Below are 21629 nucleotides of genomic sequence, written 5' to 3' on the forward strand. Positions count from 1 at the left end.
ACGCAAATCAATTCACTTGGTCACAAGATAAATACTATTTATTGATTTGTCTTAATTTCTTAGACTATAAAATGAACAAACTTCATTATGAATTAGAGGCAAATTACCCATCTTTCTCCTTCTTCTGCCTTCATTTCATCGCAGAAAAAAAAGAGTACCATAGAGGATTGCAAACGAAAAAGAAAAGAAACAAAGAGTTATATATACTGGTAAATCAATCAGTTGTACATCAAAAATATCTGCTGACAATTTATCTTCTATGCATTACCTATGATTTTTATTTCTGTGTGAAAATGACAGCCTGTTCTCCATCATTGCTCTTTTTTCCTTCAGAGTAGTGCAAATCATCATGTTTTGAGTGGAAAAACAGGAATTTTACTTTATCTTGACAGTCTGAAATATTTGAAATAGCTTTCCTATTTTTCACTACCAGTGGTGCAATTTGAGCATTGCTGATCATTTCTTTACAAAGGCAATGAACACCTTTGACAGTAGAAGCAACTGTTACTGTGCACATTATACCTACTCTCATCCTAGTCACAGGGGTAATGATCTATTAATCACTTTGAAGGAGATGCCTATGTTGACGTTCTTGTCGTTATCTCCCTTGATGAATTCTCTGGCACATCACTAATGCTATCTTTTTGTATTGCCTTGTGGAAAATGCTGTGAATAAATGTGGTGATACGGTCAAAGGAGAATGGATGCCCCGTTCAAGGCCAGATTGGATGGGGCCCTGAGCAGCCTGGTCTAGTATTAAATGAGGAGGCTGGTGGCCCTGCATGTGGCAGGGGGTTTGGAGCTTTGTGACCCTTGAGGTCCCTCCCAACCCTGGTGATTCTGTGATTCTGTGGACAGCAACATACCTAAGGCCTGTTTTTGTAGACCTAGCTAAGTCAATCACTAATTGATGGGCAGCTCTGGTCATTCACATTGATGAATATACCTGCTTATCAGCTACAGAAAGCTAAGAATGCGATACTAAGCAGAAGTAGATTACAGATCTCTTTGAGTCTCAACTGAGATTACTTGTAAGTTGTATCTGTAAGATGCTATTGCAGATATTTACTTGTTATGCAGTAGCCAGCTTTTTCTTTTCTTACTTTAATTATCAAAATGATATGCAAGTCATTTTCACTTTTGTTTGCTCTTTTCTCTCCTATTTACAAGCAATTTTATAAGCAAAAAGCTAGGAATCATAGAATCATAGAGTGGCCTGTGTTGAAAAGGACCATAATTACGATCTTGCTTCAATCCCCCCCTGCCATGCACAGGGTCACCAGCTACTAGAACAGGATGCCCATAGCCAGTCTGGAAAAAGAATGCTTTTCTAAAATTTCATTTTGATACAAATGTTTTTCATTATGTATTACAAGTTGAATGTTCCTAATGCTGTGCCATAAGACCACAAATTTCTGTCTCTTCCTTCTCTTTTAATTTCAATTTTATGTTATTTACTGCTGTTAGCAATTTGGTTTTCCCTTGACTCTTTATATAATGTATTTTTGTCTATTGAAGCACAGTTGAAGTTTTTGAAAGGAACTGTAATTCTCTATTGGAAAAAAACTAACACAGCAGCTTGTATCAGCAGTAAACATAGAAAGAAGCTAAAACTAATAGAACTGGCAAGACAGAACAGGAATCTAATCAAAGGAATTTTTTGACATACCTGGCAGAAACCTATTTGAAAATTTTGTGTGTGAACCTGTGTCCTCATGCAACTTTCTCTTTCCAAAGAAGCTTCACTTTGACCGTGAAGAGCACAAGACCCACATACAAAGTGTAGCCATCTAAATTATCCTGCCTTTAACTCTCCTTGTCATTTAAGAAAGTCCTTAATGGATAATTTCAGAGCATTTATTTTACTTCACCTACAGTAGGATTTCTCAGATAATTAAAGCTACTTCTTAATAATTTGAAAGCTTGTAGTCTCACTTGGGATGTATTTGCACTTCTCTCCATATTGTTGCTTTATTGCTCCCAGAGAACTATTTTCTATTTATTGAAACACATATTCCACTATGAATAAGTCTCTCCATGTGAAGAAAAGAAGGGAGAGTAGAATCCTAGTAGCCAATAGAAAAATGAACCCAATTTTCTTACTTACTTAAATCCCAATACGTGGATTTCTTTAAATCCTGGAAGTTTCTCGAATATTTTTTGCATCTATAGAAAAACATAAACTCATTAATTCAGTGTAACTCTTATGGCTAAAAAGCAAAGCCACAGGTTGTATACCTAGACTATATTTTTCATGTTTCAGAGAGGGCTTTAGGAAACAACTTTAAGTGCCCTTTTTGTGCAATTGTCATTGCTCAACTGTAACAAAATCTTTGCTGTCTGCTTTACCTGTTAATAGGCAAAAGAAGTTCAAAATAAATGTTATCTCTGTATACATTTTTTCAGATTAGAATTTTTCTCAGCATCTCAGTAATCGACTGTATTTTGAGCTTTAGCTTACTGATAAATGCAGATTTGTCTTTTCCTGTTGTAGCTGAGCCAAAATATCTATTTTATGTACAACTTTTTTGGAAGAGAAGAGCGATTCTTTTTAAAAACACAGTTCCTTTCTGATTCAATTTCTGGTCCTGCCATGGTACAGGCAGCACATCATCTCGGCATTTCTTCTGCTAGTAAGGAAAGGAATGGAGGTAACTATTTGATCTAACAGTAAAAATGATGTAGAAATAGTAATTATGTAATTATGTAAACAAGAATGTCTCCTTTGTGAAATTCTTTGGAGAAAAGTGCATCAGCTATGTTTCATACTACTGGACTACAAATCATTATCTTGTCAACATTTCATGTCAAGAACAGCTATGGACATTACAAAGAGATCAGATAAAATTTCACAACAACAGAAAATAGCTTACTAATCAAGAAATATTTTATTTTTCCCTCCCATATCCACTTCCTCATATTCTACTTATTCTATATACTTTAAAATTAATTAAATTAATTAATTAATTAATTAATACTTTAAAATTAATTAAATGTAAGTCATATTGCTGACTTGCACCATTGTGCAACACGTGTAATAAACAAAGTATGCAGGCAGTCCTATTTGAGGATAATATTGGAGAATCCAGTTTTTTATTGGTTCTGCAAACATGTTCTTCTGTTTTTCTACACATATCTGAAACTGAACAAGGATTGTGAAATATTTTGTACTGAGGAGCACACATGAAACTGATGAGAAAGCTCATTTAATTTTACTAAGAAGAGCTTTTGGGAACATCATCATTAATTGCTATCTCTAAAAATGATAGTTGAACATTACGTTATCATTATTAATTATATGAAGACACTGCAGATGTTCCAGTTCTTAGAGAAATTATGGTAATGAACAACAAAAATGACTGAAAGTCCTTTGAAAAATAGTTCAGAACACAGTAGCTAATTACTTTTAACATTTATATTACATTTTTCATTACGTTTATTGCAGAAATTAAATTATGATAAAGTAATATTGTCCATGAATTCCTGATTAATCCCACATGATATTCCTAAAGTTACAGGTGGAACAACATTCTTCTCATCAGTTATGAGGTTTCACTGATGACCAAGATGATTGCTTGTTAGCTTGGCAGCTGGACAGATGGCCTAAACAATGGGAAGAGATGGTAATATCTGATTGGAAACTGAAGGTCTTGAGAATATTGTCTCCTTTAAATGAGAATGGCTTACTCTAGTCTTTTTTCATGGTGGAAGTAGCTTCATGATATGAATCTATACAAGGTATAAAACCAAGATTTCAGTGTTCACTAAGCCTCCTTACCTGTAGTTGAAATTTGGCAGCTAATTGTTGATACTGTGGGGAGTTGGGATCGCTAAGTTCAGCTGTGTATTCCTGATCTGTGAGAGTGACACTGAATTCTACCATTTGTTCTGCAGGAAGTTCTGGGACTGTATTTGTTCCTAGTTCCTAAAAGAGGAGAGGAAAAAAAAAAAAAGAGAAATAAAGGCGAGTGATCATTTTCCCCCTACATTTCAACACTTAATAGATAGATGAGTTCCTTTTTAAACCCATACCCCAAAAAGCTTTCTGAACCAGACCCTACAAATGGTGACAGTTCACAGCCACTTGATTTTATTCTTCTGTCTTTGCAAATGAGTTTTTATTACTATGACTTGAGAGCTACCTTTTACATTCTCTTGTATTCATAGAAGAAAATGAAGCAAATCAAACCATTTTTTTGCAGTTATCAATTCTTGTTTCCAATGTCATTAAAGTGGTATGGCTTGCCACTTTGGGGGATGGTTCTTGACCTCAGGAAAAGGAACAAGTAAATGATAAAACCTGTTGGTATCCTACCTTCAGAATACATTGGTTAATAATAGAAAAACTGCGAATGTGTCTTTTACAATTTCATGTTCAGACACTCGTATTTGTTTTCCCAATGATAAAGTAGAATTGGCTCTACCCATCTGACACCTTTCCTGTGCATGTGACTTTACAGCTATTAAAAGTACTCTTATTTTATTTATTAATTCCCAGTACTGTTAATAGTTTTGGTCTCTGCTTAGTAGTTTTTCCCTTCCCTACCATTACTTTCCAAAAGCTGACAGTGGCTTGTGGAACACACCCACTGTGGGTGCATTCAGAAAGATTTTCTAACTCATCCTAAATATAGTATAATTTTGCTAATTTCGAGGTTGAGAGAGATGTCTCAAAATTTTTTTCTCCAAAAGAGTGTTCAGATGCTGGAACTAGCTGCTCAGGGAGGTGGCTGAGTCACTGTCCTTGGAGATGTTCAAGAAATCTGTAATGTTGTACTAAGGGATGTGATTTAGTGGGAAAATGTTGGTGGTAAGTGAATGATTGGACTATGATGGAGAAGATTGGAGATGGTCTTGGAGATCTTTTCCAATCTTTGTGATTCTGTGATTCAAAGTATTGGAGCACAAGTGCCTATTGAAGTGATACAGAGATGTCACTCCGGAAACTTTACTGCACTGACTGCATATACGTGGCTTATTTATACTTATTAATAAGTTATATTCTGTAGTCTTTTAACGTTTTTTAATGTTTGAATTTGCTCTAGGATAATTCTACTCTTAGCCAAGCTTTTTATACCTTGTGTTAAAATAACAATAAGAGCAAGATGATGATTGTGGTGAAGCTGGTCCAAAAGAACAGAAAACATATCAGCCTGAATCCCATGCAGGGATGGGATTTCCATTTCTGCTGTAGGATGGGCTGGCATAAGGCTACTGAAGACATCTGGACCATATGTACGCCTGGGTTTTGGTAGTTTTCAAGAATAAGTAGTAGAGGAATCATATAACTGCAATGTTTTCTCATTGGAAAGAATATTTTCTGCCCCAATTAATTCTCCATACTTAATTCTTCTAAGCCACTACTTGGGATGCCTCAGTTTTGAAGGAAAATATATTTTTCACTCTATATAAAGATATGGCTCATCTGTTAAAGATTATTCTACAATATAAACACAAGATCAAGGCAAACTTAATTTCTATAAATATATTGCTGCCTTGTGACTTTTTTAGCCAGCACTTAGCATTTAAAAGGCTTCCCCCTTTTTTTTTGTCCCTCTTTTTCTGCTAGCCCAGTTCAAAAAGAAAAGGTAAATGAAAAGGCTGAATAGGAAAACAGGCTGAGAGTCTTCATCTCACCTTCACAGGAGTCTTGGTCTCGTTGACAATCTCATTGAGCAGTGTTCTGTTAGGTACCAATGTGTAAGAAAGGGATACGCTGGGGGGACCTGGCAGGGTTCCGAATAAAATCATATGAGAATGGTTTGTGCATTAAGATGGACAAATCTTCCCCTTTCTCTATTGGTCATCTTGCTTTGAGATCTTTGTCTGCGTTATGGTGATTTTCCTTTCTGATTAATTTAAAGTAACAAGAAGTTTTGGCAGTTTTCCATTTGGAGGCAAAACTACCATGCTAGAATTTACATTCAATGATTCTGTCCTATTCAACCTTCCTATAAATGTCTGCAGGATGTTTCCTCCTTGAGCCAAATGCTCATATTTTTACAGATTTTTATAATTACATATATTTCTATCATTTTAAAGAATTCTGGTATGCAGCAGTGTTGGTATGTCTAAATTAAGCAATTACTCAATGTAATGTCTTGGCTTCACTGTGACTTTCTGTCAGAAATAGTATTCATTTTCTTCTGTTTGATTATTTTGGCCGAAAAAAATGCAGCAGCGAATGCTCTAAATGGTACTTTACAACTGAAGAAAAATATGCTTCATTCACTATACATGAAACTAGCAAAATATAGTTTATAAGATGCATTTAAAGACATTGAAAATGAATATATGAAAATAAATATATGATATGAAATGCTACATTTGAATAGCAGACACGCTGTAGAAGAAACAAGAACTTATTACATACTATTTTGCTAAGCTGCTTTTGTTGTACTTGACTGAACTTGCTGTGCTTCTACAGCATTTGTTCAGTTACAGCCTTCTAAGATCACTGGTTTTAGCAATTCTATTTGATGGACAGGTACAGAGCAAGCAGATTTGACTTTACCTGTAGAAACAGAAGGAATGTCTTCCAGCTTTTTGCCACCTGTTTTGTCTGTGGTTATTTCATCTTTCCTATCAATCAGATAGAAATGAATGATTTAATTATCAGCATGCTTACAAGCAAATGTGAAGGTGTAACAAAATGTAGAAATGACATCTGCATTAGATGTAGTTAAATTAATGAAGTTACTTGCAGTGAAATATTTGATGATATGGTTAAACAGGGATGCTTTATATTCAGCAGTTTATAGAAATGCTTGCCTACTTTCCTTTTCTTCTATCTCGTATTTGCTCTTTCAATGAACAAAAGTACTGATCAGATTATATTTCTCCTCCCAGTCCTGTGAGTCTGCTCACGAGCTTTCATAGTGATATTTTCCTGAGCAGTCAGAGAGAAGGATCACACAGGTGAATACAGTGCTGATTCTTCTCTAAGTCACTGAATAGTTGACCACTGGCAGAAGAGTGAACAAGACATTGTGAATTATCTAAACAAACAGATTATTTCCTTTGCTATATCTCATACTATCAGGATAGTTTTGTGAGTTCTCTAGCCTTAAAATATTTGAGTGAATGAAAATGCCATGTTTTCAAGGACATTTCATGATTTGCTATGAGAAGAAGATGGGAGGACCTTTTGTTCTGCTATTAGCCTACACTAGAATATCATCAAACTGCTACCAACTAATATAGTTTCAAATCAGATTCCTAGGTTAAGATTATTATAATTGTAAAAATATTTAGATTTGGATGTGGATATAATATCTGTCAGTTAATGTCTCCCATGATCCCTGTGGTAGATGGCTGAAAACTCAAGTATATGATGAGTATGGATTTTCTACCTTACAGGATTGTTTTTTGTACTGTCAGCAAAGTAGTATGTATGCACACATACAACAGGTACACTTTATTGTAGATGCATTAAAGATTTCTGCTGTTAAGGCTGTAGAATAGTTTCTACTCTTAAAAACAATATTTGTTATTTTGTACCTTTTAGAAACAGTTTCATAGATAAGAATGTTTTAAGTCACTCACTGAGATTTTTCTTTCATGTAAGCTGAGGTGAAGAATTTAATTTGTTTTGGGTTGTAAGTAGAGTGAGAAAAAAATATAAAAAGAGCATGAAAGTGAAAAGCCCCATCATGGAAACTGACAATGATAAATAGAATTCCTTTGTATAGAAATGGCTATCATTAAAGTAGAATATACAAGTGGAATGTATGTGAAAACTGGAAATGGAATGGAAAAAACTACGGCTCTGCAAATGTGTGGTATGACATTAACTGCGACAGCAAGAAGCTGTAGAATAGACAGAAAAGATGGCAGGGCTGCATTTTGACACAGGACCAGCCTAGGTGTTGAACAGCATAAATAAAACAGCATGGACAGCTCTGAATTTACCACATTCTCTGGTAATCCTGTGTGGTGAGAAATAAATTTTATGTTGTTTTCATAATGTCAAATAACTTGAGACTTATCCCTCTATGTGATATCTTACAGAAATACAGAACTTTTCCCCAAACTACCTAATAGTAAAAATGAAGTTCAACAAAGCATAATCACAGCTACCTGCTTTTCCAGCTAAAATCTGAGTAATTTCATAGATTTTACCTCATCTTCTGAATTGTGCCTGGAGAAAACCATGCTGTTTATACAGAGCATAAGAACTCTGAAATAAGTCACTTCACTCACTGCCTTCCTGCTGCTGTTTGCACTACACTGAGTGAGAAGATCTCCCTTTGGACTTCCAGCAAAGTTTAATTAAGTCCTACATTATTGAAAATACATTTAATAGAAAGAAGAATACTCAAAGCTCCCATGTTATAATGAGTAAAGGTGCATAAGAACTCAGTATTCTTGAGACAGTACAATGTATGAATGGAAAATATTGTTTGCTATCTCTGAAAATCTAAGACTATTTGAGGGCAAAATAATACATTCATCAGAAAGTGTGGACAACGATATTTTTCATCTGTACTATGGTATATTTATATGAGAGAAAATTCAATGTTGCAACTTTAATCCTGCCATCTCTGACTTGCAATGATTGCCAGGAGCATTATCCTCTTCCAATATAGTTATCAGAGTAAATAGCATGCCATGTAAAAATACAGACAAAAGATAAAGTGAAAGAACAGAATTTTTTAACCATTTATCATGTAGCCTCCCAGATACACTTTTTTCAGCTCCCTGACTTTCCTTTTAAAAATTGTAGGAATTGTGTGCAATCTTTTGTCATGTTGCCCATGAATGTTATTCTAATGTAAGGCTGTGGCTTTGACATGGATTTGTGCTTGTAGTAGCCTAAGAAGACAGTCTTTGATTTAGATCTAAGTTGAACAGACAATGCGGGTATTCTCCTGCCTTAATTATTTGTGATGTAATTACTGTGTTCTGTAACATGGAGCACACACATCTCTCACAACACTCACTAAATACAACACAGTGCTATCCATATATATGCTCACATCCACACATCAATGCATCTTTTTCAAGAACGGCAGTAACATTAAGTGCTGAGATTTTACTTGTGCTACTTACCTTTCCTGGAAGGTTCTATGTTTTACTCGCTGTGGAAAGATTAAGAAAAACAGCATTTTACTGGTGAGTGTATCCGATCATCGAGAAGAAGCCTTCTAACTCCTTTGTTTACTGACCTTTTACTTCTTTCTTCTAGTATATGCCCCCTCCTCTACCTGAGCAATACTTTGCCCTTCTATAAGCAGGTGGGGAAGTCTCCCTCCGTTTTTAAATAAATGTCAGTAATCCTTACCCGTTGGATTATTTCCAAGTGCTCTTGGGAATTGCTGAAGTTTTTGCCAATGTCGAATATGCAGAAGGTTTCCCTCTGGCAGGCAGTAACCCAGTTCTGATATTCAGAAGTATCGGGAATCCGATCCAGAAAAATACGAAAGGCTTCCCACACAGCTTCCTGGCAGACTGAGTAAGAAGAAAGGGGCTAGGGATGGATGTTTTGTACCAAAAAGTAAAGCTGAAAGTCTTTTTAATGTGATTTGGGATTTACGCGTTTTACTGTGATTAGTAAATAAGTCATCTTCTTGATATTTCTAGGTCTTTTAAGTATTTCTAAGTTGTCAGTCACTTGCCCTGTTGCTGAAGGATCCATTTGCTCTCAGTTAAGGACTGTTATTTTCCTTATTTTAAAAAACAGATTAATTTGGTCCAATATTATCAGCATGAATACAGGGCAAACACAAAGCACTTTGTTCACCTCAAAGATACACGCACTGGAAGTTCCAGCAAACAAGGAAGTAGATTAATAATATCTAGCAGTCTTCATACTGGAATAATAGAAATTTTAAGCATATACAGTGGTTTCGTACACAACTAGGCTTAGAACAGGTTGAAGTGAAAATATATAAGATACTAATATTGCTCATATATGTAAAAAAGTGTTAAATTATCTTCTTTTTATTTTTTTCATGCAGCATGCTGGAATGATATGCTTATATTCTAAATTTCTGCTGCAGTCAGCCTTTTTGACATAAGTGATAAAGGCTTTCTGTAGCATATGCATGCTTTATGTTTCTTTAAGCACCTCTGAAAAATCTGAATTACTTAGTATAGGTAAAATTCCTTTGGAAAGAACTCCACTTCCTTTCTTTCTACACAACATTATACGCTCATATTCAGTATCAAAAATCTCTTCTGTGGTGGTTAATAGTCCAGTTAAATGCCAGGCTACCTCAAATGATGTTACCAGGGATTGTGGCAGTGAGAACAGTAGCTTCTGCATCATCTGGAGAAATGAAAGTGAACACAAAGAAAACGTAACAATGGAAGAGGTTTGGAAAAGATGGTAATCATGGCTCTAAAGGAGTTATTGGATGCTAACTGATTTAGTTACATGAGAGTATGTAAAGCCTAATAGAGGAGGCTGATTCTGTAATTATTCCGTTGGAACATTACTCACATGTTATAAATCTACTACGTATATTTGGCCTTGGTCTTGATTGTTGCCTTTTTTAAAGCTGTTTTCTAGAAGTCAGAACTTTGTCAGGCATTTTAAGTAAAACTTATAAAAGATATGTTCTTGCTGCAAAGAACTTGCTCTCTTAAAATTTTGAGTGAGGTCTGCGACATGCATGAGTAAGAAAGGAAGGGGAGAAAGCACCAGTAGCTTAGATATAAAAAATCTGCTCAGAAATACTTCATAGGGTCTATTTTCCTTACTTTTCTTACCAAGGAGGTTCTAAGTATCTCCACAGAAGTGAGTTTTTGAGAGGCAGAGGATCACAGAATGGGTTGAAAGGGACCCCGAAGATCATGAAGCTCCAACCCACCTGCCACATGCAGGGCCACCAATTTCTACATTTAATACTAGACCAGGCTGCCCAGGGCCCAGTCCAACCTGGCCTTGAACAACAAGTTCAACAACAAACAATCTGGTTTTGGATGGGGCATCCTGTTCCAGCACCTTACCACTCTCATTGTAAAGAACTTCCCACTGATATCCAATCTAAATCTTCCCTCCTTCAACTTAAAACCATTTCCCTTGTCCTGCAGTTATCTACCCTTTCAAAGGGCTGATTCCCCTCCTGTTTGTAGGCTCTCTTTAGGTACTGAAAGGCTGCAATGAGGTCACCCTGCAGCCATTTTTCTCCAGGCTGAACAAGCCCAGCTCCCTCAGCCTGTTTTCATAGGGGAGGTTCTCCAGCTCCCTGATCATCTTAGTAGCTCTCCTCTGGACCCTCTCTAACACACTCTGTCTTTCTTGTACTGTACAGACCTGGACACAGTACTCCATAAGGGGCAAAGAGAGGACCAGGTGGGACTACGCTTCGGAGTGTGTGTTTACCAACATCTTGCTGAAGCCTCATCCTTGCTGTAAGTTGAAACCATTTATAATTTCAAAAGATTCTGAAAGATAAACTGGTCTCTCCTCCAGACAGCTGCTGTCTGTTTGGATACAATAATATTCTTTGGATCCCTGTTCATAAACTTGCCTATCCCCAAACCCAAAAGGTTTGGATTTCACTTAACTTTGCACAGCACACGGCTAAGCCTCAAACCAATCCTGTCTGTACCTAGGTAATGTTTAAAATCACTGACTGGTGTCCCTGATCACCAGTAGAAATGATCACTTCTGTAGGTTGTCCCCTGCAGGCATTTTGAACACTGTTGTTGAAAACAGCCATCATAGCCTGGTGGCAGCTAGAACCAATGTGTTTTGAGTAGAATCATTTCAGTTTATCTCAGATGTCACTCAACCTTCCCATTAATAGGTGACTGCATTTGTTGCTACTTGAGGATTCCTCTGGTATCCCAAGAGTCAACAAAGCCAGCTGCATTTTCACTTTGTAAAAGGATAATATTCACTCACTTGAGATAAAGAAATAGACATCAGAATGTTGCTTGAAATTAAATGCTTTTAGAGAATGGGAATTTCTAGCGTGTTAGAAATTTATTTTGCACAGATCATTACCTTGAGATGAGACGTTTATTTTCAGTACCTGACACCTGCTTTGACTTAGTGTGAGATAATTATCTGCATTATCTAATACACCAGTGTCTGCAATTAGTGCTAGAAATGGTTATTATACAAACTTGATGTAGGGATGCTTTTTTCACATTTCTTTCTTAGGACATCAGACTAATAACTCAGGAACAACTTGACCTCCAAACAGGACAGCTGTATGGGAAGCATAGGTGGCCAGATTATTAAAAAGCAACAGGCTGTCTTTTGAAAACAGGGGTTTTCAAAAAGAGGTTTTCAGAGGTTAAGGCTACATTCTGTTATCTTTTTCTCACAACTCTCTTTTTTTTTTTATTATTTTTTTTTAATGAGTATTAACTGCTGAATAAACATAAAATATCTGTCAAAAAGCAATCCAGTTTTCAGGGTTTAGATAAAAATGATACATGGCCAGATGAAGAGATTTTTTAGCTGATTCCATGCATGTTTCATAGAGTCATAGTATGGCTTAGGTTGGAAGGGACTTGAAAGATCATCAAGTTTTGGCCTCCTTGGCTGTAGATCAGATTGTCCAGAGCCACACTCATCTTGGCCTTGGCCTCCAGGGATGGGGCATCTATAGCTCCTCTGGGCAGCCTGTGCCAGTGTCTCACCACCCTCTGAGTGAAGAATTTCCTTCTAACCTCTAATGTAGATCTCTCTTCTTTCAGTTTAAAGCCATTCCCCCTTGTGTTATCACTCTCAGACAGTGTAAGAAGGCAGTTTCCTTCCTGTTTATAAGCTCTCATGTACTGAAAGGTCTCAGTGAGGTTTCCTCAGAGCCTTCTTTTCTTCAGACTGAGCAAGCCAAGCTCCCTCAACCACTCTTCATAGTTGAGATGCTCCAGCACTCTGATTATCTTTATAGTCCTCCTCTGGGCAAATGCTTCCATGTCTTTCTTGTGCTGGGGGCCTCAGGCACGGACACATGCATTTTTGCATGCGCTTGAGAGTCTGTCTTCAACCTGATGAAGTTTATCCAATAGTTACTGTTTGAGCACATATATTTGAGCAGCTTTGTGTTGTGTGCTCATTCCTGAAGGAATTTTAGCATAAAGTAATTAGAATATTGAAAAAAAAAAAAAGAAATCTTAAGGAAGTGGTAACATTCTCTAGAGAATAGATGTTATCTGCAAAGCTGTTACATTTCTAAATGTTACGGGCCTTGGAGAGATGGAGAAGTTCTTCAAGACATTATATAAGGCAAAGAACAGACCTCTGAAAAAAAAAATGAAGATAAGGCTGTTCCATGGTGTAGTCTCCAGCATGGCTACACAGATACATCTTTTTGTGTAGGCTTGTATTGTGGTTACCAGGTATTGCTTCAAGAATAATGCTTGCATCACAAAATATTCACTTCTGTTTTCTTTCCTTCGTTTATCACACTCAACAGATATGCTAGCATGCTCCCCTGGTACTACAGATATCTTGGTTTTATGATATTTTCCTTGAAGGAAAGATTTGTTGAGGTTTTAACAAAGGACATTGTAATAGAGAACACGCAGCTCTCCAAGTAGTAGCTTTTTCCTGAATGTGTGTACAAATTGTTCAGCTGTAGACTTCTGTTCTCTTGTGTATTTTTTGGTAAATGTTCCAGCTGAAGAACTGAGTAACATCTACTCAGAGAAGTTTCTAAGTGTAAGATGCTCTGCTGGGAAAGATGATCTGTAATTTTAAACCTGCTTTCACTACAAGGTTTACAGAACTCAATCTTGCAGTCTAAAGTGATGTGCTGCTTTCTGAAAAGATGTTATTAGCAACATCGTTAGTTTTTAAAGGAGAATGTCACAGTCACGGTACTTGATTTCACGCTAATGATGCAAATGCGTCCTATGAGACCGTGTTTTCAGATCAGTCAGGGACATGACCAGTGAGTTTCAGGGATTTTCAGGATTAATTCGCATTTAAGAAAGCCTTTGAGGATCAGCCTCTGACATAGGTTTCAGAATTCTCCCTAATGCCCACTGGCTTGGAATTCAATCCCACAAAAGTTTCTGAATATGTTTGTATCCATAGGAATGACTACAGACACTAGTGTAGCTAGTCTGTGCTGCAAGTGGGATGTGGCTGCTAGAGTAAAATTTTCACAGCTCCATGTATAGGTTTCATATTAGGGAGAACTAATGGTTCTCTGAAAAAGAGCTGAGAAGGAGCTCTGAGAATGGCTGAAGATAAATAGTAAGGAACAGGTGCGTAAGTAAAGCTGATTTCAAAGATCATATGAGAGCTGATTTAAGATGTTGTCTTAGATACTTGCATCCCTGAAAGGCTGACTCAGTTTTAAAGTAAGCTTTGGAAAGTCCAGTTCCAGCCCCAAATTCTGCTTTTTTTAAAAAACAAAAACAAAAACAAAAAACAAAACAAAACAAAAAAACCCTCCAAAAACAAAAACAGATTGGAATAGCCACTGAATGGGAGTGAGAGAGGGAGGAAGAGAAAAAGATATCAGAAACAGAGGGCTATTTTCCCTATGGTTTCTAGGGACCTAAAACCAAAGAGATAGCTCTATGAGTTCTCTAAAGATATTAGACGAAAAGAAGTAGAGGGAAGAAAAGAGAGAGGAAGTTGGAAAAGAACAGAAAAAAACCCTCCAAACTTCTAGATTTCTCTAAATGAGACTAAAGTCTTGGGCGGGTATTGCTGGCAATTATCTTGGTGTCAGTACTGTGACAGCACAACCACACTTTCAATAAAACTGCAGATTCTCCAATGTATTTGTGAAATGACATACTATTCATCACCTGTCTTAAATGAGTGGGATAGAATGAGTAGCAAAGATAGTACCTGCTGCACTTTTAGAAAAGTGGTACATCTTCATACAGTAGTGCAAGCATGATTTGGTCTTCATGTTCTGCCATACTAAAAAGCATTGCACTGAGATAATAGTCTTTTGAGTGAATTGTTTTATTCTGTTCTGGTAATTACTTGTCTTGAGCTGTACTGATGTACATGTATTTTTTAATCATAAAATAAATATCAAATACATTGTCTAGAGCTAAAGATCAAGATTCTGTAACGTCTTTGTCAATAATTCAGGGAAAAAGTACAATCTACAATTATCATTCTTACCTCTTAATCTGTAGTAAGCTTGGTGACTGGCTAAAATCTGCTTCACTGATTCTTGTGGGCAAATTTTCACACCAGTAGAAAAAAAGGGTGATCTCTTTGTTCGGTGTTTTGCCATGTCAAATATCCTCCTTATAGTTGACACTCTGGACCTCTTCGTTGTTCTTTCTGTTTTGTCTGAGCCTGAGGCATCTGCAAGTTGTTTGGCTTCACCACGATTTGTTTTATTGGGGATTTCTGAAAAAGACAAAAAGTAAACATATACATAAATGTACATTGCATAGATAGTATGCAAGATCACGTTTAAAAAATGAATGCAAATATATGGGCTCTTTGTGTTATTGTCAGTATGCTGGATTAATTGTCCAGTGTCACATTGGACAACCGGGATTGAAAAACCTGATAAGTAATTTACTTATAGCTCATCATATAACTTTCAGGTCAAACAAAACAAAAAGTTTCTGAAGCCCTAAATCTTGTTTTCAAAAGAGATTTTGTGTTAGATCCACAAAAGATACTTAGGCACTTGAATTAGTGCTACAGCATCTCATTTATGTGTAAGTCTGTAATGAAATGTAAAGCACACTAATAAATAGCTATTTGGATCCTGGAGAAAGTGAAGCACATCTTTATTAGCTTACTGTATAAAAAGAATTGTATGCTAACAGATATGAGAAATAGCTGTGCTCTTTTTGATATTCTAATCTTCACTATGGGCTTCTCGGCACATCTCTCTTCACTGGGTTGGGGCTCGCACCCACCCTTGGAACCAGACACTGAAAAACATTCTTTCAAAAGCTAAACAGGAGTTTGATTATCTTTGGGGACAGAAATATCTTTCTCCAGTCTTTCACTTCACAGTGCACTGCTCTTTCCATCCCTCACCAAAACTGAAATACTAATCAGAACAGACTGCAATTATGCATCTTTGCCACTTGATGATAGTGACCTGAGTGCTCTCAATAGATCTTTAATTATTCCCAGCAAAGCAGAACAGCTACATTAGAAAAGGAGTGAGATCAGTGAGTGGTAGAAATAGCTGGAGAAATAGTCTCCAAAAAATTAAGAGTAAAACATGGTCAATTTGGTAGAGAAAGACTAAATGTTATGCTGTGTTTAACAAACATTATCATGTTCTTATATAAATCAAGAGAAACTAAGGAAGCTAAAATCACATTGACAACATTGTTATTTAAATGTTTAAAGACAAGTTGGCAGATAAATGATAAGAGAAAAATAAAAGAAAATCATATTATTGCAAAAAGAATAGCATTTCAACCACAGAATGGGAGAAATTCTACCATCTTTGTCAGTTTGCATATGTACGTGTATGTATATCTCAGTTCATATTTAACTTTAGAATTAACATTCAATATTTACTGTAAGAAGCATAAAAATGACACATATATTATGAAGTAGATGGTACTTTGAGATGGAAATTAGTTGACTGCTTGATTATGAGGAATGTTTTACTAATGTAAATGTTTATACAGTGAAGACACACGTGATTGTTATGGCCTAGCAAAACATGCCAGAAGCAGCAGCCTGCAGGCCTAGAAGTCTCTACATGTTACAAGATAAAGGAAAATGATGATGCAGTCATATAGTGTTATAAAATGCAATTGAAGTAATTATTTTCCTCAATAATGTCAGATCAGTAAAGGTTCCTTAAAGGAACCTTACAGTAATAAGGAATAAAAAGCACTTGCACTGTGAAAACATGGCTGGGGGTCCACCAGAAACTAAATGGGACCAAACACTGGATCATTTGAGACACTGAATTATTTTAATGTTATATGAGGAGAGAGTGATAGATTTACCATCAAGGAAAATACAATGCCAGTAAAATCTTAAAGCTGCCCTCTGTAATCCTCTTGAAGAAAATACCAAAAATCTACGTGGAAAGAAGCCAGCTGTAAGTCTATTACCTGCTACAAGCTCTATTAACTGCTATAGCCCAGCTGCCCAGGCAGTCTGACCAACTGGGACAGAGGATTTTTCCATTAAGCTCTTTGATGGCTTTTGCATGGAGCAGAGGCCTTTCTTCGAGGATTTGCTTCTTTCCTAGGATTTGCCCCTTAGTCATTAACTTGAATTAAGAATTATACTATTCATAAGACCGACAAAGGAGATTCTTCACAAATGATTGCTGTAATGACCTTGAATTCTCTCCCTGTTCTCAAATTAGGGTTGCTATTTGGGGTTTTCCATCCGAAAAGTGACCATACTTTATCTGCATCTGTTCTGCTGGCCTACTCAGGGTAGGTGTCAGGTTTTTTTCTTTTTCTTTTCCTTCTGTTTTTATATTTATTTATTTATTTATTTTTAATGTAAGGAATATGTTTCTTAAGCATGCTTACTCTAATAGGTTTAAATCCTTTTATATCTTTTAGTTAGTGAATTTCCTTCATTAAACTTTATTATCATCAGCTCTAGAAGTGACTTTTTTGCTAAATTCAAGCTCAGTTTGAATTGGAGAAACATCAAAACATCAACCATCCTCTCTTCAAATTATTTTTTAATACTTATTTCCTAACATTAACTAAGTATGAATGGAAGAAGACTGGTTCTCTTTGCAAACATTATTTGTTCATAAGTCTTCAAGCTGTGCTTTCTTCCATGTCTTTGGAAATTTTGAATAGGTAAATTTTTACCTAAGAATAAGTTAATTTCGTCTAAGATGATTCACCCATGTGCTTGACTATAATATGACTCCATCTTCAGCTTACAAAATGCTTTTCTTTCAATGTCCTAGGTTGAGCAAAATTATAAAAGGATTGTGTTATTATAACACTGAACCATTTCCTTTTTGCTGTTCAACACAGCAATTGCGTGAACTGGCAAGGTGTAAATTTTACAGGGTACATAATTAATTGTGTAAAAGAATTTCAAATAATACAAAGATGTTTTACTGTTCTTAAAGATTAAGTTTTATTTCTAATATTTTGCTATCGTCATTATCTTTTCTTCAATATATGGAGTTAATGTACTTAATATTTACTCTGCCCAATATGACTTTGGTGACTGTCTCAGTTATACTTTTAAAAGATAAGTCTAAGATTTTTAGGGTTTTTTGATGGTTTTAGATCAGAAGAGTAAATAATTGTCAAAGTCTGTTAATACTTTACTCTGTTTAAGCTTAATCTCCAGGATGCCTTGCACCGAACTGCAACTGTCCTTCCTTATGCTCACATCAAATAGTCTGCATAATTATCCCCATTTTCTGAATTCTCTATTTGGGGAAAAAAGTGATGTAGTTTTACTGAGGATCAATGTCAGTTGATATTTCTCCTGAATTTAGACAAATATGGCAATGATTTTTTGAAATGTGATAAAGCACTTTTCAAAGCACAATAAAGCAATCTTGATCATATTGGAATTTAATCAAAAGTGCTTTAACATTCATGGTAGTGCTGCTGGTTCTTCAGATTTTGTTTTCAGGAAGATAAACAGTAATAATTTCTCAAAAAACTTAAAATAATCATTTACTTTCTGTACAGATTTTTTTCATGCCTAGTTCTTAATAGTTCTTAATAGTTTTGGAGGCCTCTGATTTTGTCACTGGGTTTTTGTTTGCTTGATTATTTGTTTTAGCAACAGTGACAATCTTTGTGTAGGAACATTTATCTAAAACATGAATTCAGAAGCAACCTTTTCATTTCAACCGACCAGGGAAGAATGTTAAATGTGGTAACATGGTTTTAGCAGCAAAATTCAGGATGATATGAGGACAAAGCTATTGAAGTCTGAATAATTCATCATTAAAATCATCACAAGATTTGACATGTGTGAACAACATGATTAATCTGAAAAATAAATGGATATTCTTAGGAAAGAGAGGAATACTTTATTGATAAATGAGATATATAGCTTTCAATGTGAAATAATTATTAATTAAAAGACAAGTCTTATGTAAGAGGATCTACTGAAATAAAACAAGAGAAGGGCTTATCAAAGAAGATGAATTAAAGAAAGATGCCATAAATGTGTTTATGTGACCTAACAAATATACAGCAGGACTAAAATGGTTAGCAACCCCCATGTTGATAATTAATCTAGTTAACAAAACCAAGGATGACTAATAATGGAAAAAGCAAGGATGACTAGTCATAGTTGATCCTGAGATCTGTGAAAGGACTGATTACTGTAAATACCAGATGGAGAACAGAAAGCACAACAGAGGATGTCTGTGTCTCTCAGAATCAGTTTTCTCCTGTCGTGGGAGTAGCAAGGACCCAAATTCAAATGGCACATGCCAGTAACAGACAAGGTGCCTCTCATATGTTCTCTCCTTGTCTTCCTTTTAATATCCCTTTAATGCCACACTGTCTCAATCCCCTTGTGTGGAATGGTCTGATCAGACTGAAGGGGCTTAGATGAACAGGGAAAAATTAAAATATGGCACAACTTTATGATTAAATGCAGCCTAGGTCCTACATAAGTGTACAAGACTATATGGTTTACTTATATTTATATTTGATACAGTATATTCTTCAACTATTGTTGACGCAGACAGTATCGTAATTTAATTAAGTAATTTTATTTCCTTAAAATTAATATTGACAAAAGTGAGTCAGCTATTTGGCATGTTGTCTTGTGTGAATGTCATTCTTATGTGTCACTGCACAGTAACATTACCTGTAGAATGAAGCCTTGGTATCTGGATGGGGCAAAGAGCTGTGGGGGACAGGGACAAGTCTCCAGACTGGAAGACCCTCTGTTTAGTTGACTGATGTCCACTAGAAACCTTCCCTTTAAGTATCATGAGCCTGATGTCCTATCCCCAGGAGTACAAAAGCTCCAGTGTACTGACTGTGTAGCTTGTTTCTTACTACATTCAGCATCACTTACAAGCCAAGGAATTGCTGAACATACAACAAGTCCGGTCCCTATATCTCTCACTTGCATTCCACATGACAAAATGCTGCCTGCACATGTTCACAGATGTCCTGGTTTCATCTGATTTCCTTTTTGGTGTGTGGTGTAATACCATGTTTTGGTTTGGGGAGAAAAACAATGTTGATAAGATACTGACGTTTCTAGTTGTTGCTGAGTGGAGCTAGACAGAGCCAAGGATGTTTTAGATTCTCATACTGCCCAACCAGCAAGGAGGGGCACAATGAGCTGAAAAGAGACAGAACCAGGACAGATGACCTATGCTGGTCAAAGGGATATTCCATACATCATGAGAAAAAACTGGAAACTGAGGTTGAGTTGGCTAGGTGGGTAGCCATTGCTTTGAGATTTGCTGAGCATCAGTCAGTAGGTGGTGAACAATTCCTTTGTGCATTACTTGTTTTGTAAATATCTATATATACATATAATTATCATTACATTTTTTTTCTCTCTTGTGCACAATCCTTTAAACTAACCTGGGTTTATATTTTGGTACAAAAAATCTTTGTTTTCATCAACCAGGGTGCTTTAGATGTCTGCCAGTAAATGAGAAGGATTTCATATCTGCAAGTCATTAATGCTGAGAAACTAAATTAGACATCATGGTCCTCTAGTTGTTCCCAATTACTTGCAGAAATCTGTGTGATTTTGTATGCCAGGTGGAGAAACACAGTTGTTAAATCAATCAGCATCAGAAAGAAGGCCAAGAAGATGGTCATTTGAAACATAATATTTATGAAATGCGATCTTAGGTCTTGTTACAAGCCAACAAAATAATTTCTTCCTCTCTAAGTAGACAATTTGGTAGCATCCTTGAATCATTGTAACTAAACAACTCACAATGTAAGAATTCTGGTGAATTATCTGCCTCTTACAGATGAGAACAGAAAACGAAATATGCCACTGGGAAAATTTGACTGCTTTTGTGAATAGAGTTATCATATACAAACCAGCAATGAATTCACTTTTGCTGTAAATGCAGCCCATACCATCCACAAATACTGAACATGTTAAAACCTTTAGAATCAAAACATGATTCTGATGTATTTCTTTCCTAACTGAAAGTCATGTTTTCCTTGGCATCATACATCTCATTTAGAGCAGAAATATATTATTTCACTTTCAGACAGATAAGTGCAAGTTCTGGCGAGGAATCTTCATTGTTAATTCTTATCTCTACTAACTTGTGCTGCTGGGATTCAAAGAGAAAATATCAAATGCCATCCAAGGTTTCACTGCTATCATTTGGATTCTGTAACAGGCTAAGATGCATCACTGAGACTAGAAACAGTATTGAAGAATGAATACTTTTAATCTTGATGCATGAAATATACACATATCTGTGTTACTTTGGCCATCTTAAAAACATTTGGCCTGAAGTTATCTGCTTTGGTTTCCATCAAAGAATTTAAGAAAGTGCTTTAAATATTTTAGTTCTTGGAGGAACGCATCCAATCTTCGGTGATAAAACACTCATTTGAGCACCTCTGCTATTTGTTTTTCTAACCAGTCATACTAAAAATGTATGACCAGCCTCTGAGAATTCACTGAAACAGCATAAGTGCAAATTACAGTAATATTTTGCAACATAAATAAAGATTTCAGCAGTTGCCATGGTACAGGTCAAAGACTGTGTTGAATAGACATTGAAGTAGCTCTGCTCAGATGTGACAACTATTAG

General features: G+C 36.0%; 1 protein-coding gene across 1 annotated transcript in view; it reads right to left on the reverse strand.

Moving 5' to 3' along the window:
• The window catches only part of IMPG1 (interphotoreceptor matrix proteoglycan 1), a 46099-nt gene that overhangs the window by 20239 nt on the left and 4231 nt on the right, over positions 1-21629 (reverse strand). The window contains exons 2-9 of the mRNA XM_042825157.1: positions 15056-15289; positions 9284-9450; positions 9052-9080; positions 6515-6582; positions 5638-5726; positions 3779-3925; positions 2108-2166; positions 108-128 (exon numbers count right to left, since the gene is read on the reverse strand). Of these exons, the coding sequence (XP_042681091.1) occupies positions 108-128; positions 2108-2166; positions 3779-3925; positions 5638-5726; positions 6515-6582; positions 9052-9080; positions 9284-9450; positions 15056-15289 (814 nt within the window). The remainder of the gene's footprint in view (positions 1-107; positions 129-2107; positions 2167-3778; positions 3926-5637; positions 5727-6514; positions 6583-9051; positions 9081-9283; positions 9451-15055; positions 15290-21629) is intronic.

Source organism: Centrocercus urophasianus, unplaced genomic scaffold (assembly GCF_019232065.1).
Source record: "Centrocercus urophasianus isolate 14NV4802_14NV808 unplaced genomic scaffold, USGS_Curo_1.0 seq_10, whole genome shotgun sequence".
Classification (NCBI taxonomy): Eukaryota; Metazoa; Chordata; class Aves; order Galliformes; family Phasianidae; genus Centrocercus; species Centrocercus urophasianus.